Here is a 17,707-nt window from a genome sequence, read left to right on the forward strand (position 1 = left end):
GACTGAAATATTTATTCAGCTTTTGATATTGCTGTTTCTGTTGAAAGAATTAAAATCTGGATCACTACCTTACACGTTATAGGTTAGAAACTGTTATATTGATTCATAAGAACTGTCCCTTAGCTCAAACTTTGTATTCTTTGTATTTTTTTTTACAGTTTGAGAAATGAACCCATCAACACACATTATTTCTGCAAGACTCTTATGTCCCTATAGGGCTACCATTGATCTTAAAATCTTAAATGTGCAATTTGTAATTGGCCTATCAAAATTGTTTCAGTGACTGCAATATGACGTGATAATCGATGAATTGTAAAGGCATTAAATACAGTTTTGGAAAATCGATCGTTTTGGAAAAGTGCTCAAAACGAGTTGTGACTATGGAAAAGTTGCATAAATTGGTGAGGAAACAACTTATATTTTGTAATGTAGTGTTTTTGTTCTCCTGTGGGTACAGTTTCATTTTGGATTCTGTGGTATACGAGCGATCGCGATGTCGTCACATCCGTTGGCCGTGGTAGGCATTTTACATTTTCATATTTGATAAACATTTTATTAAAATCCTATAATCAGCAAGAACAATGTCCATAAACAGTGTATTGCTTCTGTTGCACTGTAACTGATCTATCATTTTATAAAACCGAGTTAGAGGCCTGTATGCATCATCTGTTGCCTACCATTCACCAAAACATCCGGCGAAAATTGCGGAAGTAAACAATAACAGCGATCGCTCGTATTGTATCTGCCATTGCTGATTCCATCTTAAAGCAGAACTAAGTAACTCTTGCCCCTAGAGGCCATAAGCGCCACTGCAGGTGTCGTAGCATGTTGCGTTTTTTTAACCCATAGATTAAAATTAGAAATAAAACAACAAATGGCAGTGTCTTGAATAAAAACTAAAACTAAAACAAAACAGCTTGTTGCATATTGGCAATTAGTTCAAACCGAGTCTAATTTAAGACACATTCTCGTAAGTCAAACATGTGTGACTAACTGAACTCATTTAACGTGATAGGTGTCGTTTCTTTACAGTGTTATAGTGACAAACTATACAAACTACCATATCGTGCTCATGTAGCTCTTACGTTTTCAAAAACATTAAAGTCTAAAGTCCATAGGTTGTGCTGCGTGCGTTAATTCTTGGGAGCCACATATTCCGCGTTGACGAAGGAGAAGCCCAGGAAGTCGTCTTGGTCTAAGTTCATAATGACCAGTTTGTCGGTCGGCGTCAGGTCCACGGGCATCTTGGTGAACTCCTTGTCGAAGTTGCAGGTGTCCTTGCGAGTTTTCTGCAAAAAATGGTGCGGGAGATTGAGGGGAGGGGGGAGTGTGGCACAGTGACAAGGACGAGGCGATGGGTGGGATTCAAGGGGAAAGAAGAAAGAGCATGGTTAGGATATTCCAACGTTGTTGCATCATCGGGATTTATTTATTACTATGGAAGATTTGAAGGAAATCTGACGAAGCTGTTGCACGGTGAAAAAGTTGAGGACAAAAAAAGGTGAAAAGTGGTTTTAAAAAAGACCGAAAAGGTGTAAAAGCGGTTTAAACGGTTGTAAAACATAAATAAACCTGCTCCTAATGCTCAGCGACACACTTACAACACGATTTTGGTGCTGGGTTGTCAAAATAAAACCTTATGAAGAGGAAGTAATAGATTTGACCTATAATTTTGACAGCCTGTAGTCAAAGAAAGGATGAGCAGGTGATGCCTCGCCCCCAGTAAAATTCACTAAAGAGTCAAGTTTGAGGAGAGGCAAGCCCGCACACAGTACAGATACTTATGTTTTTTTTCTTTCTACACACTTATAAATGATATTGATTGTTATTCTTTCTATTTGCTGGGTGGAGTATTGCGCTGTGTGGCTTAAAGTTTTGTTGTAACCCCAAAATCACTTATGTTTAAAGTGCATATGAATTTAAATAGTTTTAATCCCTTTATAGTTGTGACTTAGTTTGATGGATATCTGTGTTAAGTTTCAATCATGATTTAATTTCTGTGACGAGGTCATTTAAAGTTATTTTTATTTAAATGTTTTATTGTTGACATAAAGGGTTGGCTCCGTAAAATTCTGGCTCATTTCTCATTGGCATAACATGGTTGACACAGCAAAAATTAAAAACGCTTACCCCTACGTAGGTCACTTCCTGCCCTTGTCCAATAAGGAAATGAAATAATAATCATCATCATCACAAAAAAGGTCAAACTAATATAACGCACAAAAAAAGTGTAAAATCATGAGCATAATTGTGTTAACTATGTTTTAGATAAAGTTGTGTCTAATGTGTGATATGCACTTCAAAGAAGACAGAATCCAATACTGACAAACTGTCAGTATTGTTCATGACGTAGTTCATCGTCCTTGGGAAAGATACTCGCCAATGTACATTTGGTGTTTTATTGTGGTCAATGGACGAGGAAAGCACTTCTTTGAAAAAGGTTCATACTGTCTTTTTAGTTTAAACTATTGACGACTGTCCTTTTAGTAAGACAGAAGGTTTGTTTACCTGCTTTACTAGTTTTGATCACTTCCTGTGATCTTCCTCAGTAAGTGGTGGTGAAAGTGACGTATGGTAGGCAGCTTACATGGTTTAACCAGCCAGAAGGGAAAGTTTACGCCCCAAACTGACTGATTGCCGTCTCCAGGACGACATCCCAGGTGTGGGATAAGGTGTAAACTCCAGCGTCCCGGTCACAGATTTTGGTGCACGTTTCCTGATCTCGATGGCTTCTCTGATCCAGCGGTGGTACTTATTACTTTTGGCACGGATGCCAGGGTCAGGACTTTCTCTACTGACAGGTAAATCCATGTAAGCCTCATAATGGTGCAGACACAGCTGCAATACCACCCCCTAGTGGCTGAGGGCGCTCCCTGAAGGTTCGCTATAATATGGAAACTAATTGGAACTTTACAAGTGTCAAAAACAAGAGACTGGATCCAATTTGTGTTTCTAAAACCATGCTGGTTTTTATTGTATGCATTTTTAAAGTGTTACCTGCCAGTTTAGGGTTCAGTTTAGGGTTAGCAATTATGCAAATCCAAATCTCAAAGCGTATTGACAGAAGAGCCTATGTGTAACATCTGTCTGAGTGAAACACAACTCGGATCACATTTGCCTTTCTTAACCCTGATCATAACCCGAACCCCTGACCCTAAACCTACTCCTAACGGGCACAGTGGCACAGTTGGTAGATTGTAAGATCAGAGGTTCGAATCCCAGCTCCTGAAGGTGCACACTGTCATTGTGTCCTTGGGCAAGACTCTTCACCCTCCTTGCCTCCAGTGTCTGTGTACATTGGTGACTGGTCCCTTGCTGTAAAGCGCGTTGAGTGTCTAATGTAGGTAGAAAAGCACAATGTAAAGTAAGACCATTTACCATTTAACTCCCTAATCAGGGGGGGCGGCAAGTAACAGGTTAAAGTCTTCCTAAGTGCAATAGTGTAGTGTCTGTAGAATCTGGAGCTAAATGGCTTTCCCAAATATACAGAGAAACTGTGACTCAGTGCAATAATTAAGCATCTTATTATGGACATTAGGCTATTTTAACTGAAATGTATCTAGTTTTGCCAGCAGCCTTTCCCCTCAAACCAATTCCTTCTGCTTGTTTCTTCATCTCTCAGAGACAAATGTGTGTCCATTTGCCCATGTAAGTATGCTTATGGGCCCGTAGCTTGAAGAAAAATTGCATGTATCAGAAAACGCCAGAGAACAAGTATTTGCGGGCATAAAGGGGGGGAGGGGTGCGGTAGTCGTGAAAGTGCAGCCGTTGCCTTTTCGACGCACACACATACGGACATAAAGAACACAGGCCGCGGCGGATGTATGGGGCTTATTGTCATGTACGGGGTGTACGCAGTGAACGGGGCCGGGTTGGAACATCAAATACCAAGGGCTAGTGGTATTCAGCAGCTGTATGCCATATGTAGCCTGTAGGATGTTCACTAACGACAGCAGAGAGGAAGGCGCGGCGGTTTGGGGGTAGATATAAATGGGCCTGGTAAGATTATGGAAAGATGGATTGGCTTTAGGTCGGTTTAAGGCATAGATATAGTGTAGGGGTGCAATAAGAGGGGCGTGCTGAAAATGCAATGTCAAAAGTCTGCAAAGTATTTGGAGTGGAGTTTTATGATTCTGCTACACAGAGAAAGAATCTCAGGGACCCATCTCTAGATGTTGGCTTAAGTTCATGGTAAGAACATGCAATCTGCACATGGAAAGGAAATCGAACCTGGGACTGTTGCTTACTGTGTGAGGTAGAAGTGCAGGTCACTAAAACACTGCGCCACAATATCTATAAAATTGTAGGCTGCTATTCCTACAATGCATTGTTAATTTGCATCGGAAGGATATAAAGCAGAAGGAACTAGATTTGCCAAGATCCTTCACAGTTGAAAAAACAAAATACTTACTTTAACCAGACTATTTTAGTCCGAAAGCTTTAAACGTGACAATAATCTTTAAGGCGACAGGTAAAAACATTGCTTTTTCATGCATTGGTCAAGGTTGAGGTTTTTAGCCAGTTTTCTCCCTTAACATAGTTTTTTCCCTATTCACCTGCAGTGTCTCACCTTAAAAGCTTGTCAGGGCATTTTGAGAGCATAGGTAAAATATTCAACACAAACCTTCCTATATCTTGTACCCCTTGTTTGAATTAGGAAAGACTCTTGATCCCTGATTCTAAACATTAACATGATGTGTTTTGCAGTAAAACAGGTGCATGCAAGTTTGCATATGCTGTGAAAGACGTCGAGGAATCCCATGAATATTCCATGTTATTACATAACCTACTAGCAGTGGTAGTAGTGTCCAACCCCATCTATCTATTCCTATTTAGGTCTATCAAAGCAACATTCTACTTAACATTTATTTTTGCAAACCACTTCTGTTCACTCAAAGTAATACAGTACATGAACTAAAACGTGGAAAAGTAAAAACACATAGACTTGGAAGAAGTACAGTCCAGGCTTCAGGCTGAACACATAAATATTCACAACACAAGCTGCTGTCACACGTAAAACCCCAAACCAATCCACAAACATTAATAATGCGAGAAGAAGGGCAGTAGTGGGAGTCAAAGACTGACCGGCGCTCCCATATATGGTGTGGGACTTTTCGGATTGTCAAATGCTGCAACTTTGAGAGCTGCTTTTGGGTACAAAGCAAGATCGGAGCACGGCACTGTCCAAGATTCTTAAGTATGCTTCATTAAAACAATGGGTTTACCACTTTTTACAAACAGATACACAAAGCAGAGGGAGATGGAGAGAAAGAGGCTTCAAATTCTCGATTTGAAATGACGGCACGATGTCCAGGATTTACAGCCAACAGAATTCAGGATGGGACAGGAGAGCACAGTCCAATGCATGAGGTCCTACCTGCAGCTGCCAACTGTCCACAGGCCTGAGAGGAGCTCTGGCTGTCCCGGGACACGGCTGGAGCTTAGCCACACCGCACACATGGAGGTTTGCCGCTATGCCATGCTCCTCCAAGTCAAACACTGCATCCACGGCTAGAATTTAAACATTTCAATACACATCGCATTTACATAAAACAGAGCAGATTCAGCAGCAAGTTGGATAGGGTTAGCAGGGCAGCCCGACACAAGTCCAAAAACACAATTATCACCAACTTAATCAAATTAAATATATTTTGAAGCTCTAAACCTGGAGAATTCAATCGAAAAGTTCATTTTACACTCCTTTTGATCGTCGTGCAAAACACCGTAGCTAGCAGCAGTATGCTAATGCTAGCGTCAACTGATTTAGGCTGAGGCGGAAACTATGACTGGTTCACTCAATAATACTGGCCTCTGTTGAAAGTCCCAGTACTTGTAATGTAGTTTAAGTAATGCTGTTAAAGAATGACTGATGACTTTATTGTCTTACCTAATAGCCTTGATAACTAAGTAACACCATTCACTTTTCCCCTATGAAAGTCTCTTGGTATCGGTTCGTATCAGACATACACGCGTGCACACAGGGCCGTTCACATGCACACAGCTGGCAGCCATGTAGGCCAGCTCCTAATGTGTTCATCTGCACACGCTTCAACCGCCGCTAACGCTGTGAGGCAGAACGACAGGGATACGCCAAGGACCGAGGGAAGAAGGCAAACGCCAGATAAATATCAGAGGCCCTGGGTGTAGATGCGGCGATAGGTACATCACAAACACACATTATTCCGCCATTAGCGCCCTCCACCGCATGGCAGCGTTTTTAATAGAGAAACATGAGTCGCTCTCTTTAATTTAGTCTTTGCCCCCGCTCTTTTCAGTAACAGGGGGATTAGCGGAGACGAGTCCCTGTCAGTAGAGAGAGAGAGAGGGGAGGGAGGGAGGGAGGGAGTGGGGGAGAGAGGGGGGGGTGGGAGGTGAGGAGCCCACGAGGGTGAATGAAAGGCGCTATCGAGCACTGACCTGTTTTGGGTTGATAAGCGCCGGCTGCTTTGTGCCGGAGCCACTGGCTTTAATTTGGGGGCCGCAACATTTGGAATTAATTATCACACACACTCCCAGCACTGGCACTGCAGCTTACTGTGTACGTCGGCTATTACATCCACTCCAATACTAACTTTATGCAGCTTATGGTCCTAGCTCACTGTTCTGCAGACTGGGCTCGTCATGCATTTGCATAAAATACAGCGGCAAGACGCCTCCGAGCTGCAAATTCTGTGGAGGTATGTGCTAACCATAAGCAGCGTTTAGATGGAAACAGCTGACCGCACGCAACCCACTTCTCAACCCCGACATCAGCTTTGATCTTATTACAACGTGACCACAATAAAGCATGTTTACTACATGTGACATGCAATGTGTGAGACGTTTCATTGAGACGAGGAAAAGATTATTTATCCGTACGAGTCCCTGGCCTGAGATATCATCTGCTTCATAGTTAACAGGCAGAGAACAACACTGATCTTATCACCAACATTTTGGCAAAAAGCATATTTCCCCCAGCTTTGAAGCGCTCCTCTGGGATCGCTCGGTGTTAACAGCACATAAAACAAGTTAAATGGAAAAATTTCACAGGGTTTTGGAGTGTGGAATGACAGTGAAGATGCATAAAGCATTTTTATGTGGGTGCGGCGGAGGAGGTGTGATCATAAAAAACAAGGTACTTAACTGTGGTAAGAAGAGTCAGGCACCTGTTGTCAGAGGCTGCAGGCACGTGCTTTAGTATTTATACTGTATATGCCTGTACACAGGTTTACACACAGCTCTGTCCATCTGTCGGTCTTGTAATATTGAAACTAATATTCCCAGGCAAACACTTTCCCAGATACTTCGGCGGGATCGCGAGTTGTTCCCAGGCCGACTTCTGTGCCCTAGGTCTTTCTCCTGAGCTTCCTCTTAAAGTGGAGGAGCAGCGATCTACTCCGAGCTTCTCACTTTCAGTCACGCTCATTATTGTGTCCGGGATCTTGTCCTTCCAGTTATGACCCAGAGTTTTAGACAACAGATGAGATGAGAATGTCGAAATAGGAGCTTTTCCTTCCAGCTCAACATATTCTTCATCAAATCTGTAAAGACGTAGAACTAGCACTACTCAGAATGATAAATATACAATGGAGTGTGCCCAGGACAGAGGCGGAACGTGCACATTGGCAGTGGTGCGGACAACAGTGCCAGCGCCGGCTGAGTGGGGCTGTATTCTGCATGTGATTTGCTTGCAGTCATCAGCGGTACACTCCCCCATCAGGAGAGGGCTCTTATGATAAGTGGCAGCCATAAAATATGCACAGCCTGTCGTAGCCGCCCGCCTCGCTTCGCATAGCTGGGCTTCGCAACCTCCTCACCCCCTCATCCCCTCACCCTCCCCCATACACGGCTGCCTGATCAAGTCCATCCGTAACTACCATCTCAAGTAAAAAAACAAAAACATTGTTGATTTCTTAGTTTTAGCGCTTATCTGAATACTTTTTACAATATTCAACTTTTCCCCCCTAATTTTTCAAACTTTTCAAATGTTTGTAATGCATTATTATTATTATTACAGTAGAATTCTCTAGAAGAAAAGTGATACATGAGACTGCCACAAAACATTCTGGACTCAGATAATTTAAAGGTACATTATGGTACTTTCTATAGAAAAAAGTGACCATGAGACTGCATGGATGGTTTGCATGGTCCCTTTACTTTCCATCACGATGGCCTCTATGACGCTCTAGGTTTCTGGTTGGTTTTCTGGATGGAATGTGTGCGTAGCCATGGAGATGACAACAATAATATTGATCCTGGAGCATTATAGTAGAGGCTACTTGCTGGAAACCAAAGGCGGCATGCTAACCACCCATACAGCTCCTGGGTCACAAAAAGGTGAAATATGCATTCATATCATTTTTTTTTTTTTTTTTTCGCGAAAAAGTTTTATAAAACACCTTTAAAAAAGAAAAAGTTAATATTCAGTGCACTGCCTGACCAAAAAAAAGGCCACCTGGACGTAACTAACTGTTGCAGTTGGTCAGGTCTAGGTTCAGCAACACCATGTGCTCAAAGAATGAGATCAGCTGACGACCAAACATCCTGAATGACCAGGTTATTTCATCAATGCGATTGTTCTTCCCTGATGGTTTGGGTATTTTCCAAGATGACAATGCCAGGATTCATCAAGCTCACATAGTGAAAGAGTGCTTCAGGGAGCATGAGAAATCGTTTTCACACATGGATTGGCCTTCTCAGGGTCCAGAACCTAACCTAATTGAGAATCTTTGGGCTGTGCTCGAGAAGGCGTTGCATCATCAATGCAAGATTTTGGTGAAAAATGCACCTGATGCATCACTGGATTTTTTGACTTTTTTGACTCGTAGCGTGTGTGGCCTTGTTTGTTTGGTCAGGCAGTGCATTTCCCGAATTCATCAACAAACCAAATCAAGTAACACATCTTTCAAATCCTTTATTGTAAGTACACCTTTTCCCTCCGCACAACAGACATTTGGCACATGGAAAGCAATGTAAAAAGCATTGTAAATATACGTTTAATTAATCTTGTAACATGTACACAAAAGAAGCTATGAACACACCGAGCATCGATGACACGGGGGACAAATCATTCTAACATTGTAAATAGAAAAAGGTCATGCAAAGTCCATTAGGCTTCCTTCAGCGGGACGCCGCTCGTTTAGTTCATTGAAATACTGACCACATGATGTGTACATGAATATTTGACACAGATATGCAAGTATTACATGGTCCCATTGAGTCACTATAAGAGCCCGACCGACGTGGACATGAGGGGGTTGGAAATGCTAATAACTAATACAGTGGTTTATTTGAGTCTAAATTTAGAGTAAGTATCAGCTTTCAAACGGCGTGTAACATCATTTTTCACAATATTTCAGTGGTTGATGATGATGTCATACTATGAGATGCAGGGCGGTTTCCCCTTTAATTACATTAAATTTTCATAACAAATGGCCAATCGAAAAAGGACAATCCACAAAGATTGAGCCTGATCATTTATATAAGTGACAAGGCCCTTCAGCTTATTGCTATATTACAACAAAAACCTGCATGTGAACAATGAAAATGTAATCTCCATAGAAGTTATGCAGATGACATCATAGCATGGCAAATGAGGCCAAATGAGTGTTAAACTTGAAGGTATGTATTTGCTATCATACGCTTTGACAAATCGTTGATGGTTCTCTTTGGAATGAAAATGATTTATGCGCATACCCTCTATACATGGGTTTCACAGTGATGACTCATCACGAGAACTGTTGCCATGGCAATTGAGAATTCAACAGAAATATTCTACCAACATAGAAATAAAAAAGGAGAAGCTGTGTTTGATCCTAACATATTGATACAGACGGCGTCACGTCATTGAAGGGGCGTGGCCTCGCCGAGGGGGAAAACAGAATCTTTTGGGAAACACCATTTTTTCATTCTTTTTAGCCATTTTCTGATGGAATATAAACTTCTTTATCACATACAATTAATGTCAAGTCTATATCGGGTCCATATGGATGTTTGTTCACAGAAGATTGTTCAGTAGGAGCGAATGAAAGGCTAGCTAGCGTTAGCGCAATGCTAACATAAAGCATCAGGTTAGCATTCTTCGTTATTTATGTATTATTGGTCTGTTGAACCACTTTGATCCTCTCTGTGTCTTTGTATTTTTATTTAGTAGAAAAATATATTCATAATTAAGCATTTGTTAAAGTAGTTTTAGAATATTTAGAGAAAGTTGAGATTTTTCTCCAAATAGTTTGCCTCCTGAACTGTTTTCAAACATGACCATATATGGGTGATTTCAGAGATGCCGTCTGTATCTATGCGGACAGTTAGCAAGTAGGCTAGTCATGAAAACTGTTCAGAGACCACTAGCTTATTCATTGTATTTTTCCTATAGCTGTTAGCATTAGCCATCAACCATTCCAAAGTATGAACGACCCAGATATTTTCAGCTGTTGTCAACCGACTGACTGTATTAGTATTGGTGATATCAAAGCCTTGTTAGAAATTGCTAATAAATATAAAGACCTTTTTACATTTAAGACAAGAATTAAAAGTGGCCTCTGAGCTAAATGCTCAATCACATTCGGTTAAGTTTCTGCTTTTTGTGGGGCCCATTACACACCCAGTCCCCACTAAACAACCTATTTTATTGACCACAATGAAATTATATAAATGCCATGAAACAGACATGCCATACCTCGCAAGATCGGTTCCACCATTCGCTTCAATGGGGATAGAGCACTCTATACAAACAGGTGTACGCATTTGTAGGAACAGGCTCAGATAGCGAAAGACTTTTCTATGATTTCTCTTCTTTGAATGATGAAAAGGAAGGAAACTTGCGGCGGATGCCAATTCCTCTCCCAGCGAAAAAGCAAAACAACAACCAAACAGCAACAACTTTAATTCTGCCATGCACACAGGCTCTGCGCATATAGCTGATCCTCCTCTGGTTTTAGCTGCTTCTAAAACTTCTAAAACTAGATTCCAAAACACACTCACACACTTCTGAAAAAAAGGAGAAGTGCACCACATCCAGCCATTTGCTCTCAAAAACTCCAGGCTGAAAACAGGACGCAGTGAGAGCTTTCGGGCCGCTGTGTGTAAATGAGAAGCAGGACAAGAGCACTAAAAGAGGAGATGGAAATCGTCGGTGCGTTTCAGTCCAAACCCCACTTTTATCAATGAGATGATGGCTCTGCTCCACTCCACACCACACCACACAGCAGATGGCTTTGGTCTGGTTCATTCCCGAACAAAACCTCACCAACGTGCCACATCCGAGTGAAATACCCACTGCGACCAACTAAATACAATCCATGCAGCCCATCCGTCTCAAGTTGGGACGTTTGTGAACCTTATAGAGTGGGATCTCACGGGCAAAACTGAATTACCCTGTAGCACTTTGTTTTACAGCACTGTCGCGGCTTGATTACAGCATAGGAATATCATGGTAACTGAAAGTCCAAGCTTCTGTTTAATAATCTTGGTGTGAGCCGCAAACCTTTGGTCTCACAACATGTCCCTCAAATTTGGACTGTTGAATTTTAGCTCATGTTCCCAGACCAAAGAGTATGCTAGATTGGTTCGAAAAGCACCCTTAAAGCGTAATAAAAATAATATCTACAATCGGCCAAAAGTTCACCGATAGAAACCGTACATTTTTCACAATTCAATGATTTAAGCCGTTTTACAGAATGAGCGCATGAACATGATTCTTATCGTATATTGGTTGTCAGCATTTAACACCTTCATGGCTCCCAGCCCCCAAATTCCATATTGGACACACTTAATAGGGATGGGCGATACCACCGATACTTTTGGGGTCATTTTTGTCGATACCGATACCAATACCGATACTGGTCATTTCATATGGGTGAATGTATTTCAATCAATATACATTTCTAAAACTGGTTATTTTATATAATTAACTGGTCAATTAAAATTATATTACTTTAGCTGGTTAACTAAACAATACTAATGTGAAATTAAATACATAAACAAAATTTTACATTAATACTTAAATGACAAACAGAACCTAAACCAGAATGATATGCCTGGCTCAGTTCAATCCTTTGCTGTGACTGTTTTGGCTCAGAACAAAGAAATAAATCATCCTTTTAGGTTGACAATTGCTGCAATTGTCAACCATATGCAAATTAGTATCGATACTTTTTGCCCAATATCGATACTTAAAAAGTAGCCGTTTGGTATCGATATATCGATACTTTGGTATCGATCCACCCATCCCTAACACCTAAGCCAAGATCACTGTCTTTCAATGAGAGCACAACGGAGGCTGACCAGTAGGTGGAGTGAGAGCGGAAAAGAAGATGGCGTCGTGTTTTGGTCTGAGAAGAAATCTGCATCAGACGCAACGGCAATTCAGCCCATTATATTTGCAATGATCTTTCCAAATTGGCAAACTGTCAATTTGTCAGGTCATAATTTGATTTTATGTACACTAGTCATATTGCCGACCACTTCTATTCAAGATTTGTGTTGCGGTAAAACAAAATCCTCAATGGATGCCTGATGAAATGTTCGGCTGAAATGCCCAAGTACTCACTCAGTCTTACTCATTCAACTGCTCGGGCAAAAATCCACAACTGATCTGAGACACAATGGTTTTCGTACACAGAGGCGGGTAGTACTGCCTTGCATTTACTTAAGTATATTGAAGTGACTGTACTTTTATCACACAGTACTTTTTTCTTCTAGTCTTTCCACTGTGAGTAAAAATTCAAGTTGCTAAAGCTTCAATTGACAACTTAAATAGATGTAGTTTGTGTTTCATGCACCTACATCTTCTGAAATATTTCATATATTTGTACGGTGGTGCTTTCTTCAGAAATATCAGGATTGACACTTAATTTAATGTTTTGTTCCTCATATTTATGGCAATACCGAAACACAAAAAACGCTGCCTTTTCTCTACAAAGTACTTTTTTTTTCTTGAGTGATTATTTGTGCCACTGCTTTTACTTCTACTTCAGTAAAACTACTTTAAGGTAACATTATTCTTATTTGAGTAGATATTTTGACTACTCTATCCACCTCTGCTGATACATGTAGAATACACAAGTTAATGTTTAAGGTAAAATAATGTTCTTTCCATGAAATGCAATATGTCCCTTTCTTATTTTCCATAGGTCAGTTTACACGATTACATATAACATTTATTTACATAAGGGTTAATGTCTTTGCATGTGCGGGTTGCTTAGGTTGATACCGATATCTGGGGAAAAATGCATGTCATTAGCGCCATGAGAAATATATTTATTGAGAAAAAATGCTAACACTGCCAATACTTCTTTCACCTGCTGTTGCATGCTGTCAAATAAACTCAGCTCACCTATCACAGTGTGTTTGTCCAGTGATCTACAAATTACCAAGACACAGTGTAGATCAATTAAAGTTCCTGAAATGCCAAAGAGTAATACTTCACTGATGAGAACTTTCGCGTCCTTTATCACAACACTGCACTATCGCTAACACGGCTTCTCCCTGGCTTCTCCAACCCTCTCCGCGCTCTGTGCTTGCGGAGCCACTTGTTTGGAAGTAAAGTGGATCGCGCTATGAAAGTTTGATGGGGGACGTGGGCACGGGAGTATGAGATATTTATCGTCCAAACAAAACAGTCACAAAAGGGCAGGCAAAACACCGGAAAGCCAGGCACATAAGAAAAAAAAATGAAAATAATGAAATTTTACTCACAGTACAAGCTCGAGACACGATAAACCCGTATAGGCAATGTAAACAAATGTCGAGGGACCAAAGTCATGCTCGCTATAAACAGTAGCCTTTCTGAACCGCTAAACAAAACAGTCGAGTATAGGAAATATTATTGTTTTAACTTTGTGTCTATGTAACAGCCTACAAAATACCGCATCTCCCCACAGCGTTTTAGCATTATCGATCGCAAACGCACACAGTAAAATCCAATATTTGTGGTCATTAGTGGCACAAACGAGACGACCAGGCGTTATCTAACAACTGCAACACCTACTGTCGATGCACAGATTCAGAAAGAAGCACAGAATGCCGAGATATGAGAAGGAGACAAAGTACAAAGCTACTTTTAAATATTAAACTCATGCACAGGTAGCAGTGGGCTCGAGATGTTGCCATATCCTTCTATACATTCCTATTTTATTATGTTCAAAAAGTTCTAATGACCGAAACATTGACCGAAACATTGCAGAAGTAAATGTCTTAAAGAGTGAGACGGTATGCGGGAGCTTTTGTTTGCTTTTTCAATTATCATTATTAAAAGTCTACACTCAGGCTTGCTGTGTGAGGATTCATACAGCAAGCCAAATTGATGGATTTTTAATGCCATTTTAGTACCTAAATCAAATAGAACAAATGCAAAGAAATAAAATAAACAAAATTCAAAACCTTTGCGTCCATTCTAATAAACAAATGAATGATGAAAAGAATGGATGGGACACTTTTGATCAAAAAGTTGTGTAAAGAAATTCTGTGAACAGAACTGGTGACAACGGACAGCCCTGGCGGCGAATTTCTTAATGTTTTTTAATGTCTTGTGTTTAGGCTAAAACCTTGTGTATCATGGGAAAAAATAAATCCCTTTAAACATCTTTTTTTTCCAAACTTTAAATTGTTTTACTTTTGAATCTTTATTGTGCAGTACTCCGCTTACGTGTTTTACCAATACAACACACTTCATATTACATTAGAAAGAGATTAAAACATAATAAAACAGAAATATTTAGAAGAAACCTGAAAACTCTCTGAACCCACTGTATGTCAAGAATAGTAATAACAATATATATTCATATAAATGCATGTACAGTCTATTTCTAAATGGCTTTCAACGCACAACAGAACCACAGAGCTAACACCGGGATCAGCAGGATGGATCGGTTAATTCAGGTGAGTTCATTTTCTCATACGTACATCATCCGAGCGAATATAAAAAAACATTGATGTCACACTTAAAGGTCTGCAGCAGTCTCTGGTGTGTGTTTGAATGTACTGTAGTGGTGCAATGTCCTTGTACAATCTGCAGTTGGCGTCTACTACTGCAATTAACATGTTTTCTTGCCTTTCAATCACAACATTTGACGTTAATGGATGTCAGTGGCTGTAATTATCCTGAAAGCTATTGGCAGCACAACTCTTCAAGGTTCTGAGTTTTTAGTGAAGAATTTTTCAAAAGACTTCATGAGGCCTTAAATCTTTCTTATTTTCACATGGTCACATTTATATATTTCCATAATTAACTTATATTAAAATGAGGCCACACTCCAGAGGACAAATTAAGACATTTTAAAGCTCATGTATCCAATTTCTCTTGGACTCGCCGACCAAACTCGTTTCTAGCTCTCACAAACCCTTACGCAACCCGATTCTTCACGTGCATGAACTGATTTGCCCGTTTGTCAACATTTAGACAGCGGCACGAAAGTTACGTCATCAAACCTTATCGCATCACATTCCCCAGGGTAAGATGCAGACAGCGCAAAGTGGTCAAATGTTTTCCAAAACATTTTTATAATTATTCTGCAGGGGAAAACCATATGTTACTCTTCAACAAGGAGAAAGCTTAGGTACATGTGTTTTAAGTGGCCTTGCATGAGTGACAATTTAGAAACATTGGTACTGTCCATTTCAATAACCCAATTTTGCTGTTTGTTTCCAACTATGATCAGCAAAATACATTAACACAGCAATATGCAAAGTTCTAAATGTCCAATTCACTTTATTGTATCAGAAAAACATGTTTTGTAAAAATGTGCCAATAATGTTTTTATTTTGTCAAAACGTATTAATGTGTTTATCATATGATGCTCTCTTTACTGGTTTGACCTCTCCTCGGGTTTCTATTTAATCCATTAAGTTAAATGATCTAACCCAGTCCAGTTGACAACTTTAAAAACTACTATGATAGAAGTTCCCTACTGTTGCACTATGAAACAAATGTGCAATCTGTCCAAAAAAGTTCAACATCCGGCCACAACTTATGTTACACTATTAAGCATTTGTAAACCATTTTTAAATGTGGATTTCATGGTTTTTAAAACATTTATAAAATTTGCCTTGATTGACTAAATTGACACTTTAGTTACTAGAAATGCAACTCCAATATCTTATACCGGTAACCTCATTTTTTTGAAGAATGAAGCATTTACCAAGTCTTTACAAGCTGCTTAATGGTGTTACAACATGAGCTTTTAAAGGGAAATGAAGTGAAAAGTGTATTACAATTGAAGCTGTCATTATTTTGAACGTAATGCAGTTATTACACAATCCGCGTGCCTTTTGATAACCTATTCCTTCTAGCGGAGTGAATGTGTGTCGAAGCTGAGTGAATGTGTGTGTGGAGTGTGGGTTATATTGAGCGTCCACAGGTGCAGAGCTCAGGCCTGCTCCGGGGCGGAGGCAGGGCTGGCCTCGGGGAACTCGGGGTTGATGAAGGAGAAGCCCTGGAACTCGTCCTGGTCCAGGTTCTGAATGACTTCCTCGTCCGGGGGGGTCAGCACCGGCGGGTGGCGAGTAAAAAAACGGTCAAAGTTCTCAGCCTCGCGTCCACACTGTTAATGGAGGGGGAGGGGTTCGGGATGGAGCAGGGGCAGGTGGGGGAACCAGATGGATGGAGCAGGTGAAAGGGGGAGGAGGGGAGAACAAAAAGGGGACGGTGGGTGTGAACCAGGAGGTGAGATGACAACATTTGGACATTGTTTAGAATATCGGAAGAAGGACCAGAGCTTTGGTGAGCTTAGTTTGGTTAACTTATATCTAATCTATTATAGAGTGTCATTACCATTAGTGTTGTTTTCAAAGACAAACTATAGCACGTCCTGAAGTTAGCTAGTTAGATAAAGCTAGTCTACAGTTAGCTATTATGTCCTATCAATAAAGACAAACGTCCGCTTTAGGCAATTCATTTCTTACAATTAAGCTCACCACAGCACCTGAGTCACAACTTCTTGAAATATTCAAAGCAATACAATTCAAAACATGCGTCTCAAATGATACCCCGCCTAATGGAAGTGCACTTTGTTTAAATTGTGTTCAAAGAACTTTTTATGTTGCAAGATGTGTTCAATTTGCATGCCTAAGCAGGCATAAAGGAATACGCTGAAGGCCATTCATTATAGGACAATTATGGGTTAATTGTGGGTTAATTATATGCAGCAGCTATGAAGACCTGCTGAGATACGATCGACTAAATCAGGACAGGAGCAATCTCAACAAACAGGAAGCTGCAAACTGTGAAAAGTTTTAAACCTGTGAAGCAAGTTTATGAGGATTTAAAAATAACTAGACTTGCAAACAGCATCTAATTAGTCAGAGCGACACTTTACTGCTGCCAGAGAATAATAAACATAATTGTGCAGGTTATATATAAGAAGTAATTGAATTTCTTCAACAACGTCCAAATCTTGTGTTGCAGTACGAACCAAACAGAACAATAACAGTATTAGTTATTGCTGTTCAAGCTCAGCATGAAGGTAGAAATGGCACTTTTTATTTCTAAAAATGTCCTAGTGAGGTTTAGTGCTAACGGTTTTGCTGTATTAAAAGTTAAACTTAAAGTGTCGACCCAAAATTTTTTGCTGTACTTTCTAAGGAAGGAAGTCTGTTATGGAACTCGTTATTTTTTCTCTCTTTTTAGGCATTTTCTGGTGGACTATAAGCATATTTAGCAAACACAAATAAAGTAAAGTCAAAATAGAGTTATCAATTTACGCCGTAAAAAATATTAGCCATTAGCTTG

General features: G+C 40.2%; 1 protein-coding gene across 2 annotated transcripts in view; it reads right to left on the minus strand.

Moving 5' to 3' along the window:
- Positions 1-856: 856 nt before the first annotated feature.
- Positions 857-17,707, minus strand: part of prkcbb (protein kinase C, beta b) — a 117,054-nt gene continuing 100,203 nt past the window's right edge. The window contains exon 17 of one of the 2 annotated variants that reach the window (XM_079564013.1): positions 857-1,289. In XM_079564013.1, the coding sequence (XP_079420139.1) occupies positions 1,134-1,289 (156 nt within the window). In that variant the 3' untranslated portion in view covers positions 857-1,133. Of the gene's footprint in view, positions 1,290-16,008; positions 16,521-17,707 lie in introns of those variants that run through there. The other variant, XM_079564012.1, reaches the window with a different exon arrangement.

This window comes from Gobius niger (assembly GCF_951799975.1).
Source record: "Gobius niger genome assembly, chromosome: 10".
NCBI lineage: Eukaryota > Metazoa > Chordata > Actinopteri > Gobiiformes > Gobiidae > Gobius > Gobius niger.